This window comes from Gossypium hirsutum, chromosome D11, assembly GCF_007990345.1.
Source record: "Gossypium hirsutum isolate 1008001.06 chromosome D11, Gossypium_hirsutum_v2.1, whole genome shotgun sequence".
Taxonomy (NCBI): Eukaryota; Viridiplantae; Streptophyta; class Magnoliopsida; order Malvales; family Malvaceae; genus Gossypium; species Gossypium hirsutum.
In genome coordinates this window covers 10,338,957-10,363,473 of record NC_053447.1, presented here as the reverse complement: position 1 = coordinate 10,363,473, position 24,517 = coordinate 10,338,957, and the positions used below count along the sequence as shown (strand labels likewise).

General features: G+C 37.0%; 5 protein-coding genes and 1 non-coding gene across 8 annotated transcripts; 3 read left to right on the top strand and 3 right to left on the bottom strand.

Moving 5' to 3' along the window:
- Positions 1–1,387: 1,387 nt before the first annotated feature.
- LOC107912293 (ubiquitin-40S ribosomal protein S27a) lies at positions 1,388–2,340 on the bottom strand. The gene has a single exon (XM_016840396.2). The coding sequence runs from the start codon at positions 2,058–2,060 to the stop codon at positions 1,590–1,592; it is 471 nt and encodes a 156-aa protein (XP_016695885.1). The 5' UTR covers positions 2,061–2,340; the 3' UTR covers positions 1,388–1,589.
- A 2,068-nt stretch (positions 2,341–4,408) lies between these two features.
- LOC107912290 (E3 ubiquitin-protein ligase hel2) lies at positions 4,409–7,748 on the top strand. 2 transcript variants are annotated; one of them, XM_016840394.2, is made up of 8 exons: positions 4,409–4,928; positions 5,010–5,242; positions 5,391–5,693; positions 5,810–6,018; positions 6,104–6,152; positions 6,245–6,334; positions 6,443–6,505; positions 6,637–7,748. In XM_016840394.2, exons 2-8 carry the CDS (start codon positions 5,075–5,077, stop codon positions 7,357–7,359), a joined length of 1,605 nt encoding a protein of 534 aa, XP_016695883.1. In that variant the 5' UTR covers positions 4,409–4,928; positions 5,010–5,074; the 3' UTR covers positions 7,360–7,748. The 2 variants fall into 2 exon arrangements, with proteins under 2 accessions (XP_016695883.1, XP_016695882.1); XM_016840393.2 differs by having other exon boundaries at positions 4,409–5,242.
- Positions 7,749–7,876: 128 nt separating this feature from the next.
- LOC107912292 (autophagy-related protein 8i) lies at positions 7,877–9,489 on the bottom strand. The gene is made up of 5 exons (XM_016840395.2): positions 9,350–9,489; positions 9,200–9,255; positions 8,838–8,890; positions 8,363–8,481; positions 7,877–8,280 (listed from the first exon to the last, which is right to left on the bottom strand). Exons 1-5 carry the CDS (start codon positions 9,387–9,389, stop codon positions 8,165–8,167), a joined length of 384 nt encoding a protein of 127 aa, XP_016695884.2. The 5' UTR covers positions 9,390–9,489; the 3' UTR covers positions 7,877–8,164.
- A 77-nt stretch (positions 9,490–9,566) lies between these two features.
- TRNAF-GAA (transfer RNA phenylalanine (anticodon GAA)) lies at positions 9,567–9,639 on the top strand. The gene has a single exon. It is a non-coding gene; the product is annotated as a tRNA-Phe (tRNA).
- A 987-nt stretch (positions 9,640–10,626) lies between these two features.
- On the top strand, positions 10,627–12,898 carry LOC107912289 (S-adenosylmethionine synthase 2). The gene is made up of 2 exons (XM_016840392.2): positions 10,627–10,936; positions 11,502–12,898. The coding sequence occupies exon 2, from the start codon at positions 11,509–11,511 to the stop codon at positions 12,688–12,690; it is 1,182 nt and encodes a 393-aa protein (XP_016695881.1). The 5' UTR covers positions 10,627–10,936; positions 11,502–11,508; the 3' UTR covers positions 12,691–12,898.
- Positions 12,899–14,644: 1,746 nt separating this feature from the next.
- LOC107912288 (mannan endo-1,4-beta-mannosidase 4) lies at positions 14,645–22,938 on the bottom strand. Of its 2 annotated transcripts, XM_016840391.2 has the most exons (5): positions 22,439–22,919; positions 22,144–22,338; positions 16,379–16,501; positions 15,379–15,584; positions 14,645–15,295 (listed from the first exon to the last, which is right to left on the bottom strand). In XM_016840391.2, exons 1-5 carry the CDS (start codon positions 22,787–22,789, stop codon positions 14,935–14,937), a joined length of 1,236 nt encoding a protein of 411 aa, XP_016695880.1. In that variant the 5' UTR covers positions 22,790–22,919; the 3' UTR covers positions 14,645–14,934. The 2 variants fall into 2 exon arrangements, with proteins under 2 accessions (XP_016695880.1, XP_040961931.1); XM_041105997.1 differs by lacking the exon at positions 16,379–16,501 and having other exon boundaries at positions 22,439–22,938.
- Between the last annotated feature and the right edge of the window lie 1,579 nt (positions 22,939–24,517).

The following is a 24,517-nucleotide window of genomic DNA, read 5'->3' as shown; positions in this document are numbered from 1 at the left end:
ATAAAATAATACAAATGTGTTAAAAGCATTGATTAAAAATAAAAAATAACTTCTACAATAATACAATCGTGTCAATATCTAATTATAAATATTTAATTTTTATATTTAAATATTTAAATATATTTTATATATTCTAATTAAATTTTATAAATAATTAATATTAATTACTTAGAAATATTTAAAATTAAAATTATATATTAAAATATTAACAATAAGTTATAATAAAATTTTTTTTATATTTTTGCTAAAATATCATAATATTAACTAATTTAAACATTATTTAAATACATATTTGTTACTTTATAATCTCAGGTCTAAAATGAACATTTTATTTTTAAAAAGCACTTTTTGACAACAATGCCAAAGACTCAAATTTCTCAAAAGCACTTCTCAAAAGCAATAAAGAACTGACCTTACATGAGCTTTAGCTTTCTATTTCTAGCAACAAACACAGGTGAAAAGAAAAACAATCCCAGTCGACTAGTGAAATATCTGTTCTCAAGGATTAAATCATGAGAACAATTTTTTTTTACCTCAATTAATTAACAAGCTTGTTGTGAAGCTAAAAAAAGCATAAGAGTAAGAAACAATAAGCTTTAGGAAATGACCAGATGACTTTCCTTCCAATAAGCATATCACTAACAAAATGGATTAGACCAATGCAACACATAAAGAGGCTACTACAAACTTCATTCTTTAGTTACGAATTAGGGTGATCAGAAGGGGGGAATACAACTCTGATTCAGGTAACTAGAACCGTAGGATGAAGGCAATTTCATCTCCGTCCATTTTCCCAACTAGCTACACTTTTTTTCATCCTCCGAAAATTCATTTTCCAAATGGTAAACAATTTCATAAAAAGAATCTTATAACAGGCACTATTATCTCGAATTTGTACAATAACCTCCAGCAATGCAATTGACACTAAACAATAAGCATATCATTGCATTTGCAGGGATCAGAAAGGCTCTTGGTTGGATATTTCTTCAATATACCAGCCTATCAACTTAATATACGATGACATCAATTAGAGTGATAAGAGAATACTAATAAACCAATACAGATAGTAGACTCAGGAATAACGCAAAGCTGAAGCCCATAATTCAATGTGCAGGATATCCACTCTGCTCTATAAATCCCATAGCATGTGTGGCATATGAAGCAAAGTAGGCCATCACCCATCATTCTCAATCAATCATAACTTGCTATGCCTCGAAGGTAGGAAATATTCATAGAAACTTAAATACATGGCTTATGCAGCCTCTGGTAAATCCCAAATTTCACGCATACACAAATCCAACATAGCCAAAAATAAAACATAATAAATAAGTAAAAAAAAAGCAAATCGAATCATCAACAAAACATAAATAAGTAGAATACCACATAATTTGATTCAAAAAGCTGATTTGATAAATCATTCAAAACTCCAAAATCATATCCAAAGTATCATAACATAATAAAGCATACATAAATTTAAAAAAGTTCAACGATTACGGAAAATCAAAATCCTAATGTTCATATTGTAAAGAAAAATAGCTATAGATTCAATTTTTTGCAAGACACTAACCGCAGGTAGAACCGGACTCTACTCAATCCCCACCAGCCTTCTGGTAAACGTAAGTGAGCCCACACTTACCGCAATAGTGCCTATCAAAATGGTTAGCCATGAAGGTCCCGGCGCCACATTCCGCATTAGGGCACTCTTTTCTCAGTCTCTGAACCTTACCGGACTCATCCACCTTGTAAAACTGGAGGACGGCGAGCTTGACCTTCTTCTTCTTGTGCTTGATCTTCTTGGGCTTGGTGTAGGTCTTCTTCTTTCTCTTCTTCGCACCTCCCCTGAGACGGAGGACAAGGTGGAGAGTGGATTCCTTCTGGATGTTGTAGTCGGCTAAGGTGCGGCCATCTTCGAGTTGCTTGCCGGCGAAGATAAGACGTTGTTGGTCAGGTGGAATGCCTTCCTTGTCTTGGATCTTAGCTTTGACATTGTCAATGGTGTCGGAAGACTCGACCTCTAGGGTTATAGTCTTCCCCGTTAGGGTTTTGACGAAGATCTGCATCTTGGCGATGGGTGAAGATGCGCAAAGAAAAATGGGAGTAGAAGTACAGCGGCTAGGGTTCTAAAATAAGAGGAGAGTATTGGTTGTACGGCATTGTGTGACTTGAAAGTACGTATCTACCCATGCTCATTTTACTTATTGGGTCATTGATCTTGCGATTGACCGCATTACACAGCCCAACTAAGCCCTAACGTAAAGTATTTTTATTCATCCAAAATTCAACTGAAGTGTCAGTCTGAACCTGTGTTGCAGGTTCCATGAAGCCTTCTATTCCATGTAGATAAAAGCACTTTAAACTAGTATGGTGGTAGCTGAGACAGAGAGTAATCATTTCCATGGTTAAATATCAAAAATAAAATATTATTTTTAAAAAATCATATAAGTAATTACATTTGAATGTAATTGTTTTATATTTAACATATATAATGGACTTAAATTAAAGTCTAAATGTAGCATCTAATTATTTGCTCCAATTCTTACGAGGGAGATTAAGAATTGGAAGGATGACACGAGATAATTATTCATAATGACCTTTAATTTATTTAAAAAAATTTAATCACCTTTTATAGGTTAAACATATTTAAAAAATTAAATATGAATTTTGTTTATGTTGAATCTTTTTAATTTGATCAAATGTGAGACTTTCCTTAAAAAGGGTTACAAAAAATAAGTCCCCCAAGTTAAAGGCCCAAAAGAGATAAGAAACCTTAATCTCAAGCCAGACAGGTGAGGGAGCATCTCCACTGTAATCAAGCTCTCATCAGCATTAAACATGAAAGCAAGGGAGACTTGCGGCAATAATAACCTTTGCGGGCAACCATCAGGGGGACAAAGTTCTCCGTAAAGGCCCTCGCTTCCCATGGCAATGAACACATTGAAGCAACTTAAAAAACGAATAGAGAAGTTCAAAAACAACACAAGGGGCTTGACAAGCCCAAAAGGGGCTCATCATAAAGAGAACCTTCAAAGCAGAACACGGCTTCCAAGCAAAGGGGACAGAGACCTTGTTCACCAAGGGAGAGGGAGAGCCATGACGGCTCAAACAAGCCTCACCTATGAAAGGGAGACAAAAAACTCCATAGACAAACAGATTAAAAGGGATGTTGTACATTGTGGAAGTAATTTTTATCAGTTTAAATGTCTTTGCCATGTCAACAAGCTGCCATTGTATTTGCCAATCCTAATGGAAGTACTACACAAGTAATCCAACTTTTCTGCCTTGAAACAACATCACATTATTCTATATTCAAAATTCATATATTATATTTTTCATGGTGGGTTTAGTTAACAGAATAATGTTTGTTTCCTTGCAGAAAAAATTACTTAACTAATTTAGGTATTAGTAAGGAAGAATTCCATTTAATTACATAGGTTATCGGCTGGAAGGAAGACGTTGCACATAGTTTATGTCTACCTTAGATCGGACCTTCAACCAATACTAAGTTCCATCTTAAACCGAACTTTGGCAAATTTGGGTTTCAAAGAACAGTTGTCTTCAATACTCGGTCTGTGGACAATTTGTGTGTGGTCAAGGCGATAGAAAGAAAAGTGGAATTTTATGCTATCTCTAAACCTTGATCCTGGTTACATGGAAAACAACTACATAATGATGGTTGAAACTCAACACTAATGTCTCTTCGATGGGAAATTTTGGAATTACTGGAGTAGAAGTGATCATAAGGGACTAGTTGAGTAGTTGGTATTGAGGCTCTCACAGACATATCCCTAATGCTACAAGTGTACAAGTAAATTTATTGATTTTGTGTGATGGTCTGAAATTAGAAAATTGTTTTAGAAGTTAGAAATGAATAATAAATTTTCAAAGATTAAAGTATAATTTCATCCTTATAATAATTTATAATTTCATAAAATTGATTATACCTTATTTCTAGTAATTTTGTTACTAATATTTATCTTTTTAATATTGTCTATAGTTATAGGACACTCCTAAAGAGGAAGGAGATGCTCGCTATTAACAAAGGGATTAAGTGTATGGATATTCTCCCTCAACGGGGAGCCAATTTTCAAGCCCCTAAATGCAAAAGTTTTTAATGCTTTTAATCTTTTTGCTCATTTGTCTTAATCCTCTGATCAATTTAGCCTTTATTTGTCAATTTACCTTAAAATAGATGCTATGCCAATTATTAATTAATTTTTTATTTTAAAATTTTAAAATAAATTGTAATAAATAATTTTAAAAGCTTAAAACTTGTTTAAAAACTAAAAAAATTTATAAATAATAATTTTTATATTTTTTAATTTTTTAAAAAATAATGATTAGTATAGCATCAACTTGGATTGTCCTGTAGATGCTTCATCAGCAAACTTAATAAACATTAATTTTTCCATTTAGTTTAGAGTGATTAAGCAAATAATATAAATTTAAAGAAAAAAAATACAAAAAATTAAAATGGTGAGCCAATTCGCCATTTGCCTTGCATCCTTATTTTGACCAAAATATTCATCAATAGTCTTTTAAAATTCAAGAGTTGTCTCTCCTTTCCCTTTTAATGTTTGACGAGCAAGTTGATATCACAGCTATAACCTTACTTGGTCTGCACGTACGCCGACTTCCAATTAGATTTTTTCTTTGTCCAATTCATACTCTCTACATCTATAAACTATATTTAGCGAGGTGTTAATATATAAATAATAAATTATGCTAATTTACTGATTCTTACATTTACAGCTTTAAATTATCACTTATATTTTACATTAATTTTAAAATATTTTATAATTTTGATTTCTCACCTTCCATGTTTCCGGCTAGTAGGCGGTAACTTCCCAGATCCGTGCGCCGCCTCCTCTCCTTCTATGAACCATCCAAATCCGATGTCATCAACTAATTTTCCTTTTCATTTAACTGAAGTACAACACCACTGTAAATATGAATTATTTCTCTCTGAACAAAAACAATTTAAGATTTTCATATATTATTTTTCTTCACAGCGTTAATTCTCCGATCAATTGGGTAGTGCGATTAGGGATTCCTAGAATATAACCAATAAACGGAGATGGATGACAGCTGCGTGGTTTGTGCTGACAATTTGGAATGGGTTGCATACGGCGCGTGTGGTCACCGAGACGTGTGCTCCACGTGTGTTGCTCGTCTCCGCTTCATCTGCAACGATCGTCTTTGCTGCATCTGCAAGACTGAGTCCAACGTCATCTTTGTCACTAAGGTTAGAGCTTTCCTCTTTCTTCTTTTTATCGCCAATGTCGATTTCGAATTGAAACTACCGTAATTATAGCGTTTGGTATTGTTTATAAATTCACCTGTTGTTTATATAGACACGCACATGTATGATAAGTATTCTGCTCTTGTTCCAGGCTCTAGGGGATTACACGAGGATGATCAATGATTTCTCTGTATTGCCAACTGAAGTAAGGGAAGGCCGGGTGGGTTCATACTGGTACCATGAGGATACACATGCATTTTTTGATGATGTTGATCAGTACAGGATGATCAAGGCAATGTGCAGGCTTTCTTGCAGTGTATGTGACAAAATAGAAGAGCAATCCAATGCTGGGATCAAACGGAGAGGAAAATTTAGGAACATTGAACAGTTAAAAGGCCATTTGTTTCATCAGCACAGATTGGTTATGTGCAGCCTGTGTCTGGAAGGTCGGAAGGTATGAGTATGACCATTGTGGAGCATTCCTCTTTTTTGTTGAGTCAGTTGTTTGTCCATCAAGAAAAGCTTTGTGAACGCATCAATTTTCTCATTGGTTTATTTTGGACAATGTAGGTATTTATCTGTGAACAAAAGCTATATACTAGGGCACAGTTAAATCAACATATAAACACAGGTGACTCAGAGGTGGATGGAACTGAGAGTGAGAGAGGTGGCTTCATGGGGCATCCCATGTGTGAATTCTGCAAGTCTCCATTTTATGGTGATACAGAGTTATACTCTCACATGTCCACAGAGCACTATACATGTCATATCTGCCAAAGGTAATGAGGGTCTTCCTGGTACCAATTCTTTGAATACGTCCTAAAACAAGTGGGCTTATTTTTGCTTGTTCAATGTTCAATGCAGACAGCATCCTGGACAATATGAATATTACAAGAACTATAACGACCTTGAGGCAAGATGATTTCTATATTTCTGTTGCTTTCTCTCTTTTCCCCCTTTTTATCCTCGAAAGTTAATTGAGACTATGGAAATCATCTGCCACAGATTCATTTTCTCCGAGATCATTACCTATGTGAGGATGAGACGTGCCTTGCCGAAAAATTTATTGTCTTTCAGTCTGAAGCTGAACTAAAGGTGAGTCCTTGGGGCATATCTTTTCGGTTATTTGAGTGTCCTTAGTATAGCTCAATTTTTCCTTTTCTCATAGGCAGTTATTGCTTTTTCCCTTTTGTGTCCTTTCAGAGGCATAATACCATTGAACATGGAGGTCGCATGTCTCGTGCACAGCGCAGTGCTGCTTTACAAGTATGTATCTTCCTCTTAATTTGTGGGCTCCTCATAAGTTGCATTTTCCTTAATTCATTCACTTTTATGTATCTTTTTCTGATGAGTTGGTTACTTCCTTGTTGTTTTGTTAATTAATTGTACTCTTCCAGATACCAACAAGCTTTCGATATCGTCGAAGAAATGATGATACTCGTCGTGGAAGGGAGAGAACATCTCGGTATGAGCCATCTGATAATGACCATCAACTTTCAATGGCCATTGAGGCAAGTTTGGAGACGGCTAGTGATCCACCAGCATCATCTTCTACGCAGGCGGACTCTGATTGTGGAGACATAAATGATATTTATCCACTTGTCCAGCCTTTTGAATTGTTATCTGCTGCAGTTTGTGAATCATCTTCTAGATACCTTCAAGCATTAGGGGGAGGTTCTAGGGTTGCACCTTTGCAAGGAACATCTTTTCCTCCTCTCTCCACGCCTGCCAGCACCAGTCAACAAACACCTAAACATAGCTCAGATGGCTTGCCTATTAACACTATGGCAGCGCATCTAAGGCGCCAGAAGAATGCGAATACAAATGTTTTGAGTTCAGCCCAGGAATGGCCAGAAACAAGACACAGGCTTCTACAAGCAGCAAGCAGATCAAGTCAGGTTAGACCAGCAACAAATGTTGCAGCTGAAACATCACTTGGAAATAGTAATGGATTTCCGCAGTTAAGCTCTGCAAGTTCAGCTGGGCGATGGTCAATGGCAGCAACGTTGAACCTAAAAGTTTCTGAGCCAGACCCTGATCCTGAAGCGTTAGATAACAATCTTGATAGCAGCCAAATCTCCACTGGGCAATTGCCCGTACGGGGTGTTTGGAAGAAGTAAGTAAGAAACTCTTTTCGTAAGTGATAAATCCAAGACCAAAGTAGGTCACAACTTCTCTTGGGGAATGACCTTAACTGTTCTTAAACTGTTCCAGTTTTGTATGATGTTACGTGTTGGCAATAGATTCCATTTAAGGCCTGGGTTTATAAAGGACTCACAAAAACTAGCCTAGCTGTTCATTGCATTTCACCGAGTAAAAGAAACCCATATAGTGGGAGTATACAAAGTTGAAGATTTCTGGTTTGTCCGAGAATGTGTATTTTTAAAGGTTCCTTGGTTCATAGATGCATCTGAGTTCTTTTTTCCCTATAATAAATAGTCACAATATAGTAAACCAGCAATGCGAAATTCAACCAACAAAATGAAATTTATAGGTGGTCAAATCGAAATCAAACTGATGCAAGAACTTAAAGATTATTATTATTTTATACTGGCAGTGATGTTATTAAGAAACTGTCATATGTTAACTTTAGCACCAGTGTCTGAAAAAAATAACTTTCAAAAATAATAGTTTCAATAATCCTTAAGTGAGGGTCTCTTTTCCCATTAGACAACAAAATACAACATCATAGAAACAGAATTGAGATGTCAATACGAAGTCACACAATGAATGCAAGATTACATATTTGTGTTCAAGTTCATTGATATTGATAACAATAACTTGTAGAATGAGTTAATGTTATAAGGATTTACAGAATGAGTGATGCAAGCTACAACACTACAATACCAGGCTGAGCTTCAATATTGAGGATCCATCATCCAGAGAACGAAAGGAACCAAGGAACTTTACAATAATGCACAAAGCTTACACTTGAGTAATCTGATTAGTAGCACAACCAAAGGTTTTCTCACTGCTGTAACACATATACAGAAAACCATCATCCTCTTTGAAAGATTCATAGAGAGAGTCCATAAGCGTAGCTGCAAATACAGGTCATAGCAAAAAGCTTGAGAAACTTTCAACGCAACAAAAACATATGACATAATCCTATTGTGGCTTTACCTGTTTGTGGCAACGTGTTCTTCACAAACACAAACAGTGCTTTTCCAGGGCTCAGACGAAGTCTCAAGCTTAAGATATGAATGAATTGTCCAACAGACATGTCCCGAGGAACCAGATACCTATAAATCGAAAAGTGCGGCACAGATTTACTCGGCCCTTTTATCTTTTAACAAGAAATTATTATTTGCATATCTACTCAAGACCTAAGTCTAAACTGTGGGAGAACTCTTAAGTGAATCCTTTTTTAGCAATTTTAGAACCGAGTTTCCCACTTTTATCTTTATATCTACAGAATTCAGCATGCCACAATCTTGATAATTACATTTTTTTAATAAAAAAGGAGCACCCATCATTACTAGTCTCAATGCATTAGGCAGAGTTTGTGTCTTTAAAAAAAAAGAGGAATTGTAAGGTAGATATACAATAAAAGCATGAAATTAAGAGCAAATTGTTGTTGGCCAACACTGAAACTTACTTTTTCTTTTCCATTTCTGGAAGATCTGCTTTTGAGTATCTTTCCACAATCACCTACAAAAATGAGAAGAACAAAAAAGGAGTATCAAAACCCCGGATTTTAGCAATAACCAGCTAGCTAATTCCTTTTTAAGAAAAAGCCATAATCCATGGAGGGGCAAAAGCGATTAAGTTCATCTCATCTCACCTGTAAATAGTATAAAGTCTTGATAACTATAATGAACCATATTCAACAAATAAAGAAACAAGTCCATGGATAAAAAACTTAAATTGATCATACTTATGAAAAAAAAAAGACAGAATTCTGGGAATACAAAGGTTTGACCAAAAGATACGTCGAAGGAGAGGAATCGGAAAACTTACAGGGACCCGATTGGGATATTTGGCAATGATATCGCGGGATTCTTCAAGCCTTTGGTCTGCGAGTCAATTTAGAACAAAGAACCAACTAAATTAAGGGAAAAAAAACAGGGAAGGTTATAAGGAAGAAGAATTTTGTTTAGAGAAGCGAACCGAAAGTGAATTCATCCTTAAAAGAGGGGATCTTTCCCATTGCAACGCAGGCGAATCGAGCCGATTGAGACTATCTTTTATAACTACACGAAACCTACAAAAATGGAAGTAGACAGTTAACCGAGAAGTATTCATCGACGCCGTCTATTTATAGAACTCAAATTAAATTAAAAAAATATTAAAATAATAATTTTAATATGCTAACAATAATCGTCAGGCGGGGATAGCTCAGTTGGGAGAGCGTCAGACTGAAGATCTGAAGGTCGCGTGTTCGATCCACGCTCACCGCATTTTAATAATTTTCTATTCCTTTCATAGGCCGACTCTAGCCCATTTTAAGCCCACAATATCGACCTTTTTCTGCTTCGGAATTTGAATTGGGCTAAGCCCCACATATTTAACTCACAAAATACCTCACCTTTTCCTCGATTCATCAAATAGTAATTTGTTTAACTTAAGCTTCCAATGGTTGTTCAACTCAAATTACAAATTATATAAGTATAAATATGTAGGTTTTAGCTTGATGAAAAAGCAATGGAATTGAATCATATGTTTGTTCAAAGTGATTATTGATTTACAGCTTCAGGATGTGTGTATATATATATTGTATGTAATTACCTAATAATTTGTTCCAATTAATAATTAAAATTTTAATTACTCAAATATATAACATCAGTAATGTCGATGCGACGATACCTTTGAGCTAAAAAAAAAAACACTCTAAACACCTTAAATTAATTTCCTAGAAATTAAAAGAAAGTATAATTAGGCTTTTAATTTATGGATAGATAAAAAAGCATACACCCAAAATCCTCTGACCAGACATGTGAAGGAAGATTGGGAAAGGGTAAAATTATTTATATCCATTCCCTCCCGCTGTCATCTCATCAGTACTCCCCAAGTTTTGGAAAATCACCTATACCATAATGTAGCTAAGCTTTTATGGGCATCCATTCCAGACTGTTTGTTTGTTAGTTTTTGGTTCAAGTCATTTATTCATTTTGAATATACTAATTTTTTATTTAAATCCAAATTTAACAAAATTTTGGATTCTCTATCCTTGATTTTTATTTATTTACCTATACCAAATAAAAGGTACAAATGCCCCCTGCACTGTACACACTACTTTGCCTAGTTGACGCGTTGCCATCTCATTCACCAATGAAGCAAACCATGAAAGCTTAATCACCAGAAGAGGTTGGTGAGTGAGCCAGATTTCCCGATAAATTTCATTTTTTTTAAGCCTTAAATAACCAACCAATGTTTGTTTTCCATGAAAAAACAAGCATGTCTCTCTCTCTCTCTCACCAAAACACTTGCAAGTTACAAGTCGCGATCCGACATATCCAACGGCTCCCGTTTTGTTTTCCCCAACTTTTTATATCAGCCGTCTGATCCTGACCTTACCAGATTCCTACCAAAACTGACTAAACCCCTTAACCAGTTAACATATACATCTAATTTCACTATAAATTTCCGGTTCCTGGCTAGATTCTTTGTGTCGTCGAGTTCCGCTTCTTTAGAGTTCTGGTCTGCTAAGCACTCTCGCAACTAAAGACTCAGATCCGTTCGGAATTATTTTTCCAGGTTGCCTTTTCTGCCCATTTACTCTTCTTCTTCTTTTATCGCTTTGTTCTGTCGTTTTTGTTTGGAGATCTTGCTTTGGTGTTTGTAGTAGCAGCGGAAAATGACTGTTCTGTCTTTGTATTCTCTCTCTCTCTCTCTAGTTAAATTGGATTGAAATGCTTGCAGATCTATGTAGTTTTCTGTTTGTTTTTGCGATTTTAGCATATTGGTTTCTGGTAATTCTAAAAGGTCTGAGATTCTGAGTTTTGGCTTTTGGAATATTTATGGAGTTTCTTTGCAAAAAAAGGTCATTTTGTTTGGAGTACAACTTCGAGTTGACTTGAAGTAATCATTGCCGGTTGTCCTTTACTACTGATATCTTAAACTCTGATAGAATTTATTTATTTTACTTAAAAAGTTGGTTCAGTTTTGAGTTCTCAGTAATATCTACTGGAACTGTATTTTTTTTCTCTCTCCAGTATCTAACATCATTATGGTTCTTTTAAATTGATGGAAGTTTATGAATTTTAATGTGATTTTTTTTACCGTCATGATATAGATATGTGCGTGGGTTATATGTGTGCAGGCTTAGAATGGAGACCTTTCTATTCACATCTGAGTCAGTAAACGAGGGTCACCCTGACAAGCTCTGTGACCAGATCTCTGATGCAGTGCTTGACGCCTGCCTCGCTCAGGACCCTGACAGCAAGGTTGCCTGTGAAACATGCACCAAGACTAACATGGTCATGGTGTTTGGAGAGATTACCACCAAGGCCAATGTAGACTACGAGAAGATTGTCCGTGACACATGCCGCTCCATTGGATTTGTTTCTGATGATGTGGGTCTTGATGCTGACAACTGCAAGGTCCTTGTTAATATTGAGCAGCAGAGTCCTGATATTGCCCAGGGTGTCCATGGCCACTTTACAAAGCGTCCCGAAGAGATTGGAGCCGGTGACCAGGGCCACATGTTTGGTTATGCTACTGATGAAACCCCTGAACTTATGCCCCTAAGCCATGTCCTCGCAACTAAGCTTGGGGCTCGTCTTACTGAGGTTAGGAAGAATGGGACTTGCCCTTGGCTAAGGCCTGATGGTAAAACCCAGGTTACTGTTGAGTACAACAACGATAATGGAGCCATGGTTCCGGTTCGTGTTCACACTGTCCTCATCTCCACCCAGCACGACGAGACTGTTACTAACGATGAAATTGCTGCTGACCTCAAAGAGCATGTTATCAAGCCTGTCATCCCTGAAAAGTACCTCGATGAGAAGACAATCTTCCACCTTAACCCATCTGGCCGCTTTGTCATTGGTGGCCCTCACGGTGATGCTGGTCTTACTGGACGTAAGATCATCATTGACACTTATGGTGGCTGGGGAGCCCACGGTGGTGGTGCATTTTCCGGAAAAGATCCTACCAAGGTTGACAGGAGTGGTGCTTACATTGTTAGGCAGGCTGCCAAGAGCATTGTAGCAAATGGCCTTGCCCGAAGGTGCCTCGTGCAAGTCTCCTATGCAATTGGTGTGCCCGAGCCCTTGTCTGTCTTCGTTGACAGCTACGGAACTGGAAAGATTCCAGACAAGGAAATCCTCCAAATTGTGAAGGAGAACTTCGACTTTAGGCCTGGCATGATCACCAACAACCTGGACCTGAAGAGGGGTGGCAATAACCGATTCTTGAAGACAGCTGCCTATGGACATTTTGGAAGGGACGACCCTGACTTCACCTGGGAAGTTGTGAAGCCCCTCAAGTGGGACAAGTCTCAATCTTAAACCAAGCTTTGCCCATCCCCCCTGCTCACTGCTTGCTTTATCCATAGTGCTGAATAATCCTCATGTTTCTTACCCTATATCTAAGCCACCACCTGAATGTTTCTAATCTACATATGATGTGCCCCATTCATTTTCTTCCCTTTGCTATTTGTAATTTGATTTTATGCGTCCTTTATTGACACAGTAATGCATGAGAATTTTGCTTTTATATTTGATGGCCATGGAAGTAAACAATAATCAAATTATTGTTCTATTAATCTCACCTAAAGGTGGTCTACTGTTTCAGGGTTCAAAAAATGCATCACAGACCTGACTACAATATTACTAAAATAGAAGCAAAAGAAAAACTTTAGAAATACAGCAGCAACAGTATGCATATGATTTGATAAAGAAAATAAGATCCTGTTTCAGGAAGCAGCTTAAGTAATCAACCCATTTACATGTTTCTCAGCTATGAAATGTTTGGCTATGAATTATGAGCATATTCATTTAGAGCATGAATAAATAAACACCTTAATTCCAATTACCCTTGACTTTTTCGGCTTATTCACCTTCAAACTCTTAAGCTACACTTAATAACAATCACTCCAAAATTGAATGAAGAACCGATCCAAGTTCCTTGTACACGACAGCAGTTTGAGCCATTCAACTATTGCTTGCAAAGCCGTATTGAGCCTTTCATAATTTATATTTAATTATATGTGTTTCAGGATGAAATTGATAAACTATCTAAGCATTGAGGACTAAATGTATTATTATACTGGTTAAAAAAAGTTCACACCAATCATTTAACGAAGAGTGACCAAAATAAAAATAACCTAAAATATTAGTGATTAAATTGAAATTTTTTATAATTGTGTGACCAAAAAAATATTAATAATTGAGTGATTAATTCTATAATTTACCCTTATAATAAAAATTGAGTTAAGAAAATTTAATAAACAAAGAACAAATCCCAGTAAATAGATAATATCTTATATCTCAGCTCGAAAAGTAAATTTCTTCTGTTTTAAAATAAAAGCAATACCTTTGGAATATTTAAACAAATGAAAAACTAAACTCTTGTTTTATTGATTAATAATTTTGCCTAGTCTCAATGGAGTTTGGTTCACTTTAATTTTAAATTACAATTTATTCTATTATATTAGCAGCAATGTCAAGATTTAAATTTTTGATTGTCAAAAGATGTTTGATCATAAAATTTATCCAGATTTAAATGAAATGCTTTTATTTGGACAACTCCTTTAAAATATAGTGTGTGTGGTATGGATATATCTCTAATATGAGTTAATTGTGCAATACCACAAAAAAAAATGTCAAGATTTGGTGTGAGATTTTTTATTTACAATTTTCCTCTCATTTTAATGTCAAAACAAATAATGACAACGTTTATCATTCATTTTTATAATTTTGGTTAATTTTCTTCTAAGCCATAACAAATAATATGTTTTAAGCAATGTTATTTAAATCAACTAGGTTAAAATACGAGTTGAACTAGTTTTTAATTTTTAATAATTTATTTAATCAAATCATCCAGACCAATTGAACAGATGAACCGATGGATTGGCCAATTCGATTACCGATCTAATTTTGAAAAGCTTGGTTTTAATTAAAAAAATATTTTTATTCTTTCTTTTCTTTGTCACTTAGTTTAAAACTTTGGGTTACTTTTCCTCTCAATTTTAGAGATTTAAAATTAATTTTCTAGAAAATAAAATATAATAATATTCAAATTTTATGCCAAGAATTTAACATCCATTTTTCGAAACTGTAAAAGGGTGAAATGTAGAGAGTAGATATTTAGGAATGGTGATAAGTAAGTAGATTTAAGTTTGAATGAAGTGTGGACAACATATAATATAACATACATTTGCTTGAGATTTGCAAGTGCCGTGAATAAGGGCACCAGTTTGTAAGATAAGCTATGTAATGTAGGAATGAGGATGCCACCAAATTTCATCGTTTCAAACATAAGGATTGATATCTTAGAAATTAACGTGTACAATAATGCTTCTTAGTTTAAGCTCCAAATGGTGAAAATGAAGGGTCTCTTAATGTAAATCCCATGTAATAAAAAATTTGCTGGTTTCAAAGTCCTTATTTTGCATGAACAGCCTCCATCTCTGACAAAACAGTAGTAGAGCTAGTAGCTATCTTCGTTCCAATGTACCTAATTTCATCCAAAGATTTCTCCTGTCGTATTAAAGTAACAATGTATTTTTTATTAAGGAATGATTGTGAAGTTCAAGTGAGAGATGATAGCAATCGAGACTGTTGAGCAATGACAGAAGCAGTGGAAGGGCTCTGTTCTAAGACAACTTGGTAACCATCCCCCATGTTATCCATTCCAAGGCTCAAGAGCTGCCAAAACAGCCCACCGTCACATGATCCCCCATTCCTGGCACTGCTGTAGATTGCTTTGTAAATCCTCTGGAAATACTCGTTTCTTTTCTCTAAGCTGTAACCTGGCAGCTTGAAAGACTTGCCAAACTCTCCTATTACCAGTGGTTTTTTCAGCACTGAATTGCAGTCCATGGTATGGGCTTCAATCCATTTGTCTACAAAACCAAGCTGGGCCTCTTCGCTTGAATTTGTCGATGGTAACCTGCAATTGCAGCATTTAATCATAACAAACATTAGTTTTAATCCCCCATGGAGAAGAGCTACTGAACTGAATTGTGATATTACCATTGCTCAGGGTATATATGGATAGTAGCAAAATCGACCTCGGGGATCTGATTATTGGAAATGAAGTCGGTCCCAATGGAATAGCTATTTGGATTATACTGTTTCTTCTCTGGCATCGATTCCCCATAGAATCCTTCAAGTCCTATTTCCAGTAGGTGATAATTATCAATGGACTTCACATGTGCAGCCATTTCTTTTACCCAATTCTGTAAATTATATTCAGCAAAAAAGGAACAAGTTGTTTAGCCCTGACTCTACAATTTTGATATGTTCTAACATAAATCAGCTCAGTATGGGAATTACAAGTATTAAACAAATAGTTCATACAATTAGCTGTATAGCAAATTCCAAATTTTGGTAAGATATGATTGAGAAGTTGGTGAAATATAAAAGGTAGGTTATAAAATTTGGGTGAAGTGGGCATAAGAAAATGTCCAACCACAACCTATTAGAGGAAACTTCAACAACTTGAAATTCCAAACAAACAGAAAGAACAAAAGCAGCAAAATTGTCTGTCACTACGAAACATCGAACCAGGATTCCGATTCTCAATTACTCTTAGATGGTTTCTTCATATGATTCCCCTGTGGAGTTACATGCGTGTATGCTACGCATTCCAAGCCAAAACAGCTTTTAAGTTTCTTATCAATTTATAACAAGAAGAAACCAATATTTTCCATCGCTAGTCTAGTCACTTCTTATCCGTGATCATCCACCAATGTGACAACTCAATTGGGTTTGGTTTTTTTAGCTGGAATGACTTGATTTCATTTTCCTTGAATTGAAATTAAGGTCAATCCACTGTAAACAGAGCTAATTTATTTGATGTCTTTTCTCACCTTTACTACTTTATTACTCGCTACTTCTTTCTAGCTAGTGTTCACATGATGATCAGAAAGCACATTTGTAACGCTATTGCAATTTGCATGCGTCGCTTTTTTACGTGTCGTAGACAAGACTTAACATGATGCAACTGGCAAAATTAGCTCGAAAATCGAACCTGAAGATTAGCTCCAGATGGATCACTGGGGCAACGAGGCTCGTTCATTAGTTCCCAAGCAAAGATGATAGGATCGTCTTTATATGCCACTCCAGTAATCGTGTTGATTCTCGTGAGCACTGCCTGCAATTCAAGTTCTGATTATTGGATACTGTACCTGCTTGTTATATTGTATGACTTATTAAAAATGTTGCGGAAAGGATCGATTCGAGAACTCCGATATGACTACAAGTAAATTGACCGGAACGAAAAATAAAGTGAACACAAGGATTTACGTGGTTCGGCTTTAATGCCTACGTCCACGGGCAGAGGCGAAAAGAAATTTCACTATAACAAGATGAAGATTACAAGTGTTTTACACTCAAGACACAACCCGAGAACCTCACAACTCTCAACCCCTATAGAAAACCCGAAAGCTAAAATCCTAGCTTTCAAAGAACAAGCTTTGCTCTCTCTTGGTTTGGGATGATTAATATGGCTAATGAACCTCTCTATTTATAAGAGAGTTCAAGGACATAATTGTCCAAAACTTTGGCAAAGATTTGTGGTTGAAAATGGACACCAACAACCATCCACTAATCCACTACCACCAACAACCCACTACCAACAACAACAATCCACTACCAATTTTAAGCCATTTCTTAACAAATCTCCACCTTGGCTTGAAATTTACCAAGCTGAACATCATAGTGAATTCCTCGAACTGGATCACCTCTTCCAAACGCCTCTCTGGCGCTAATCAATCCCGAATACCTATCAAGTCCAAGCAATGCTTGAACTTATATGCAGGGATCACCTTAGTTAACATATCTGCAGGATTCTTCTCGGTAGCAACCTTGCTGATAACAATGTCACCTTGCGTAACATGTTCCCGAACAAAATGATATCTGACATCAATGTGTTTGGTCCGTTCATGAAACATCTGATTTTTAGTCAGATGTATGGCACTCTGGCTATCGCAAAATACAACAGTGAAATCCTGTTGTAAACCCAAACTGCTTACTAGACCTTTCATCCACAATGCTTCTTTCACTGCTTCTGCTAACGCCATATATTCCGCCTCAGTCGTAGATAAGGCTACGGTAGACTGTAACACAGCTTTCCAACTAATGGCTCCTCCAGAATAAGTGAAAACATAACCCGTCAGAGATCTTCTTTTGTCCAGATCTCCAGCATAATCAGAGTCCACATAGCCCGTGACACTGCTAGTGCAGTCACTCTGATCATATACCAAGCATAAATCTGCAGAACCTCTCAAGTACCTGAGAATCCATTTCACGGCCTGCCAGTGTTCCTTGCCAGGACAACTCATGTATCTGCTGACCACACTAACTGCATGTGAAATGTCTGGACGAGTGCAAACCATTGCATACATCACGCTTCCAACTGCACTCGAGTATGGAATGTGAGACATTTGCTGCTTTTCTTCATCAGATTGTGGTGACAACTCTGCAGAGAGTTTGAAATGTGGTGCCAACGGAGTACTCACAGTTTTCGCTTTATCCATGCCGAAGCGTTGAAGAACCTTTTCAATGTAGTTCTTCTGCGACACACGAAGCTTGCCCGCCTTGCGATCTCTGTGAATATCCATGCCCAAAATTTTCTTGGCAGCACCCAGATCCTTCATCTCGAACTCACCACTCAACTGCGACTTTAACTTGTTGATTTCCGACATGTTTTTGGAAGCAATTAACATGTCATCAACATACAGCAACAAATAAATGTGCGAACCATCTGAGAGCTTCCGATGATAGACACAAGCATCATAGTCACATCTTGTGTAACCATGCTGAATCATGAAGCTATCAAACCGCTTGTACCACTGCCTTGGGGATTGTTTCAATCCATATAAAGACTTCTTTAATAGACAGACATGGTCTTCTTTACCAGGAACTGTAAAACCCTCTGGTTGACGCATGTAGATTGTTTCCTCGAGCTCACCATGCAAGAACGCCGTTTTTACGTCAAGCTGCTCAAGTTCTAGATCAGACTTGGCCACCATGGCAAGTAATACACGAATGGAAGAATGCTTTACGACTGGGGAGAAAACTTCATTGTAGTCAATCCCCTCTTTCTGAGTGAAGCCTTTAGCAACCAATCGTGCCTTGAATCTAGTTGCTTCAACCCCTAGGATGCCTTCCTTTTTCTTGAAGACCCATTTGCAACCAACTATCTTCTGGTTACTTGGCGGCTTAACCAACTCCCAAGTATGGTTCTTGTGAAGAGATTCTATCTCCTCACTCATAGCAATTGCCCACTGTGCCGACTCATCACACGTGACAGCCTCATTATAACTGGAAGGTTCTATACCAATGGACTCCGCCACACTGAGCGCGAAAGACACCAGATTAGCGTAACGCGGATTTGGTTTGATTTGTCTCTTCGTTCTTCCAGTGGCAATGCTATATGGTTTTTCTTGAGGTGACTCATCTTCATCGGAATCTTGCACCTCAACTTGATCATCCTGGACTGAAGTACCTTCCGTAGGAATTGGAGCGTCCACCTGACACTCCACCTGCTTCTCAACACCGTGATCTCCCATTCTATCTGACTCCTCCTTTTCCCGGGAATTTGTGGTGGATCGAAGCATGGATGACTCATCAAAAGTCACATCTCTGCTGATGATGAACTTGGACGAAACCGGATCAGGACACCACAACCTGTATCCTTTCACCCCTTGGCCGTATCCAAGAAATATGCATTTCTTCGCCCTCGGTTTGAGTTTTCCCTCATTTACATGAGCATACGCAGGGCAGCCAAACACTCTTAAACCAGAGTAATCAGCAGGAGAACCAGACCATACTTCCTCAGGAGTCTTCAGCTCAATAGCTGTTGACGGAGATCTGTTAACCAAATAACAAGCAGTATTAACAGCTTCAGCCCAAAATTCTTCACCGAGCCCAGCATTTGATCGCATGCAACGAGCTCGCTCCAAGAGAGTTCTATTCATGCGTTCTGCAACTCCATTTTGTTGTGGTGTTCGACGAACAGTGCGGTGTCTCACTATTCCTTCATTTTTGCAGAACTCATTGAATTCACCTGAGCAAAACTCCAAGCCATTATCCGTCCGGAATCGCTTGATCTTCTTTCCTGTTTGATTTTCGATCAAAGCTTTAAATTGCTTGAAGTTGATGAGAACCTCATACTTGCTCTTCAGAAAATACACCCAAACCTTTCTCGAGTAATCATCGATAAAGGTAAGCAGATATCTGTAACCACCTTTAGAAATTGTCGGAGAAGGCCCCCAAAGGTCAGAATGGAAGTAATCCACTGTGCCTTTTGTCTTGTGAATCCCAGTGCTGAACTTTACCCGAGTCTGCTTACCGAAGACGCAGTGCTCACAGAAATTCAACTTTCCTGTACACTGCCCAGACAATAATCCTCGTTTGCTTAGCACCGATAAGCCTCTCTCGCTCATATGCCCGAGCCGCATATGCCATAACTTCGTGGTGTCAGAATCTAGATCATCTGATGATGACACTCCCGCAACACCTGTAACCGAGGAACCATCGAGGAAGTAAAGGCCCCGCTCCAAATTACCACGTATCACAGTCAAAGCACCCGAGAATACCTTGAGAACTCCACCTTCAGCAGAGTACCGAAAGCCTTTCTTGTCCAACGTACTCAAAGAGATCAAATTTTTCTTCATTTCTGGAATGTGCCGAACATCAGTTAGAGTTCTAACAATACCGTCAAACATCTTTATACGAACTGTGCCAATCCCCATGACTTGACATGCGTGGTCATTTCCCATTAGTACTGAACCAGAATGCTTCTCGTATGTTGAGAATGCATCTTTCGAAGTACTTATATGAAATGTAGCTCCCGTATCAAGAATCCATCTCCCACCAGCGTAAGAGTCGGATACTGCAAGAACGATCTCGGCATCACTTGAAGAATCTGCATCAGCTACATTCGCACGATCATTTTGTTGCTCCTGTGATTCTGATTTCTCCTTCCTTTTCGGACAATCTACCTTCATGTGCCCGTACTTCTTACAGTAGTAGCACTGTATTCTCTTCTTGGACTGCGATCTAGGATGGCTTTTACTTGAACTTCCACCCTTTGCCTTGGATCTTCCTCGAGCAACCAAGCCTTCGCCTTCATTGTTTTCGACCACCTTACCAGTGATTTTCTTCCTCAACTCACTGGAACTTAAGGCATTTTTCACCTCCTCTAGAGTCAGGTCATCACGACCGTACATCATTGTATCAACAAAATTCTCATACGAGGGAGGCAAAGAACACAAAACAATTATTGCTTGGTCCTCATCATCGATTTTGTTATCGATATTATTCAAATCCATGATAATGGAATTGAATTTATCCAGGTGCTGGGAAACAGGTGTACCTTCCTCCATCTTCAGGGCATAGAGTCTTTGCTTGAGGTAGAGCCGGTTCGTCAATGACTTCGTCATGTACTTGCTCTCTAACCGGAGCCACAAACCGGACGCGGTTTTCTCATCCGCTACTTCTCGTAGCACTTCATCTCCTAGACATAGCAGAATAGCACTATGTGCTCTTTCTAGCATGTCATCCTTTTGCTCTTCCGAAAGCGTGCTTGGTAATTTATCTTTACCAGACAATGCTTTTAGCAATCCTTGTTGAACCAGCACTGCCCGCATCTTGATGCGCCATAAACTGAAACTATTTTTCCCGGTAAATTTCTCGACATCATACTTAGTCGATGAAACACTTGTAGCCATAATTTGGAACCTTTGAATGAATGATAATATTTTCTTCCTGATGTGAAAGATCAGACAAGGCTGCAGTCACAGGGCAATTCAGAAAATATTATCACTCCTTCAACTACGCTCTGATACCAATTTGTTGCGGAAAGGATCGATTCGAGAACTCCGATATGACTACAAGTAAATTGACCGGAACGAAAAATAAAGTGAACACAAGGATTTACGTGGTTCGGCTTTAATGCCTACGTCCACGGGCAGAGGCGAAAAGAAATTTCACTATAACAAGATGAAGATTACAAGTGTTTTACACTCAAGACACAACCCGAGAACCTCACAACTCTCAACCCCTATAGAAAACCCGAAAGCTAAAATCCTAGCTTTCAAAGAACAAGCTTTGCTCTCTCTTGGTTTGGGATGATTAATATGGCTAATGAACCTCTCTATTTATAAGAGAGTTCAAGGACATAATTGTCCAAAACTTTGGCAAAGATTTGTGGTTGAAAATGGACACCAACAACCATCCACTAATCCACTACCACCAACAACCCACTACCAACAACAACAATCCACTACCAATTTTAAGCCATTTCTTAACAAAAAACATATCCAGCGTATTATATGTAGATAATGGCGATAGGAATAATCGCAAAGGTATAAAAAAGAAAAATAAAAACACCTAAATTTTTCATGGAAAACACTTATCGAAAAAAAAAACACTAAAAAAAAAGAAATTCACTAATTTTAGAAAACAGAGATCAATTTTGTTTTCTTTCCATCCTAACAAAAGTGTAAAAGGTTTGACTATTGAAGTCATTGGATCTTCAAAGTTACGTGGATGAAGGCAGCAATCATAGAGTGGACCCAACCAGGTACCAGGGACCTGGCAAAGTCCCTTGGTTAGGTTCTCAGTTTTTCACCATCCTTGCTAAACTGGACAACTTTTCATGAATTTGAAGACCAAACCCAAAGAAACCGCCCCGAATTAGTTGCAAACATTTATTAGAAGGGAGAAAATGGGATTCGTGAAATTAATACAATTACGTTACAGAAAATCAAAAGCTGTAAACCAACGTACCTTAATATGATTCTTGTAGTATTTTTTGACAACAGAGTCTGTAAAAAAATCATCTTCTTTGCTCAGGTTCCGACCTCGTTGCTTTGCCCATTGAACGTATTTATCTTTTCCTCCGAAATCTTTGAAGTTATTTGCCAAACTCAGAATCAAATGAATTCCATACTTGTTAGCTTCCGCTACAACAAAGTCCAGTCCCTGTAAAATAATTAACCATATAAGAAGGAGAACCCCTTCCTTTTATTGTAATTTATAAAACTGTAGCCAAAAGATAAAAAATTGAAGTCATCTGTGCTACCTTGAAGACGTCTTCATTGTAAGAACCAGGGGAATTCTGAAGAGGCTTGTAATCACCATCGTTAAACGCCCAAGTTCTTGCTATGTTCATGCCATACTTGGAGGCTTCTCGAAATGCGTCAGTAACCTTGCTCCTCGTAGAATTGTCAGACGCAAACATCATCATCCAATATGCATTGAAGCCATTCAAGTAGAAAGGCTTTCCATTTATGACAAACTTAGTTGCTGTTGTTTGAACGAAGCCGGTGCCGCCAGCATCAGCCCGAGCATAATAAATTCCATGGCGGAAGTCCATCGTCAGGATGAGGACTAACAGTACGATGAAGCTGTTAAACCAATGACTTGCCTTCATATTGCACAGACTTGGAAAGCTTGGTTATGAAATTACAAGTAGAAAACGAGATGGAGTGGAACATATATACACAAGAGAATGAAAACAAAACTTGGAGAGATTGGAGGTGGGGAATGTTGGCGTGGTCTAAAATAGGAATAAAAATTTATAAGATACAATACGGTACAAAATAAAAACATATATTATGTGGCACACCGGGGGTGGATGAGAAAAATGATGAATAAACAAATATATTTAGTGGATAGTTTTTTTTAGATGAAAAAATAAATTATACTTGATTTTATATTTATTAATTTTTAAATTTATTTGTGTTATAACAATTAACTTATACACGATGTTGGGATAAACTAGTGGTGCATAGAGCCACTAAAGATGGAGGTTTAAGAGCTAGTTTTAGCAGAGTGATGATCGTTGCTTGATCTCATATTGTTTGTATGTCCGGTTCTCTCTTTGTCTCTTTTGATTAGAGGTGTTCATTGGTTGAGCAGAGCTTAAATATTAAATTACCATACTTTACATGCTTGTTCAAGTCTAACCTGGTTCAAAATATGAGCTTAAATTTTTATCTAAGCATGTCAATATTTGTAAATGATTAATCCAAATCCATTTTAGATCCACTCATATTATTTATAATTTAATATTTTATATATTTATCATTTGTTGAAATTTTATATATAGACTAACTTAATATTTTTTTAATGTTTTCCTTGTAGTATTATATATTATTATAGATTTAATTTTTATATGTTATATATTACATAACATATATAAAAATAGCATAATATATTATATTACAAACTTAGAGAATGGGTTGAGTGGGGCTAGGTTCAAGCCTTGAATGTTTGAATCTGAACCCAAGCTTAGACCATTTTTTAAATGGTCTATTTTTTTTTGCCCAAGCCTATTTTTTTAGTCTAATATTTTAATCCAAATCCTTCTAAATTTCAGGTGGGCTTTAGAACTTAGATACTATATCAAAGTAACATAATATAATATAATACAAACTTAAAAAACAGGCTAATTGGGGTCGGACCCAAGCCTTGAATGTTTGAATTTAAGCCCAGGTTTAAATGGTCTAATTTTGTTTTTTTGTCCAAGCTTATTTTTTGAGCCTAATATTTTGGCTCAAATCTTCCTAAATTTCAGGTAGGCTTTCGAACTTGAATGGGTAGTCTGACTATTGAACAAGTTCAATCTTGCCCTCTTAATCTTTAGAAGAGGAGATATTTATACAATAATGAGGGTTTGGAGTGGGTTCTCCATATCATGATTGATTCTTTAGAAGAGCCCAATTTAGACCCAAATTAGGGTATGGTCCAAACATATTCCAATGTGGGGTTAGAGAGTTTAGAAATCAAAAGTATTAATAAGATTAAATTTGATGTGATGACTGTCATTGGTGGAGTCATGATGATGTTCTCTTTGTGGCGTCAAGGTGATGGGGTGTCTCTTTTAGGCGATGTTCTCTCCATAGAGGTATTACAATTAACCCCAGTCAAAGAGAAGTTTATAAAATGAGCTTATTTGATACTATAATTTTGGGGTGATGGGGTGCATTTTTTAGGTGAAAGTAAAGTTTCTACGATTTGGCCACTTCAGAACTGAACTCCTTTCACCTTAAGTAAAAATCTTAAGTCTTTTGAGAAGAGCTCAATTTTGTAAATTTTGAGCAACATGTTTTAGCCCTTCACATTGTATGCTTTTTTTGTACTTTTCTCATATGCTTTT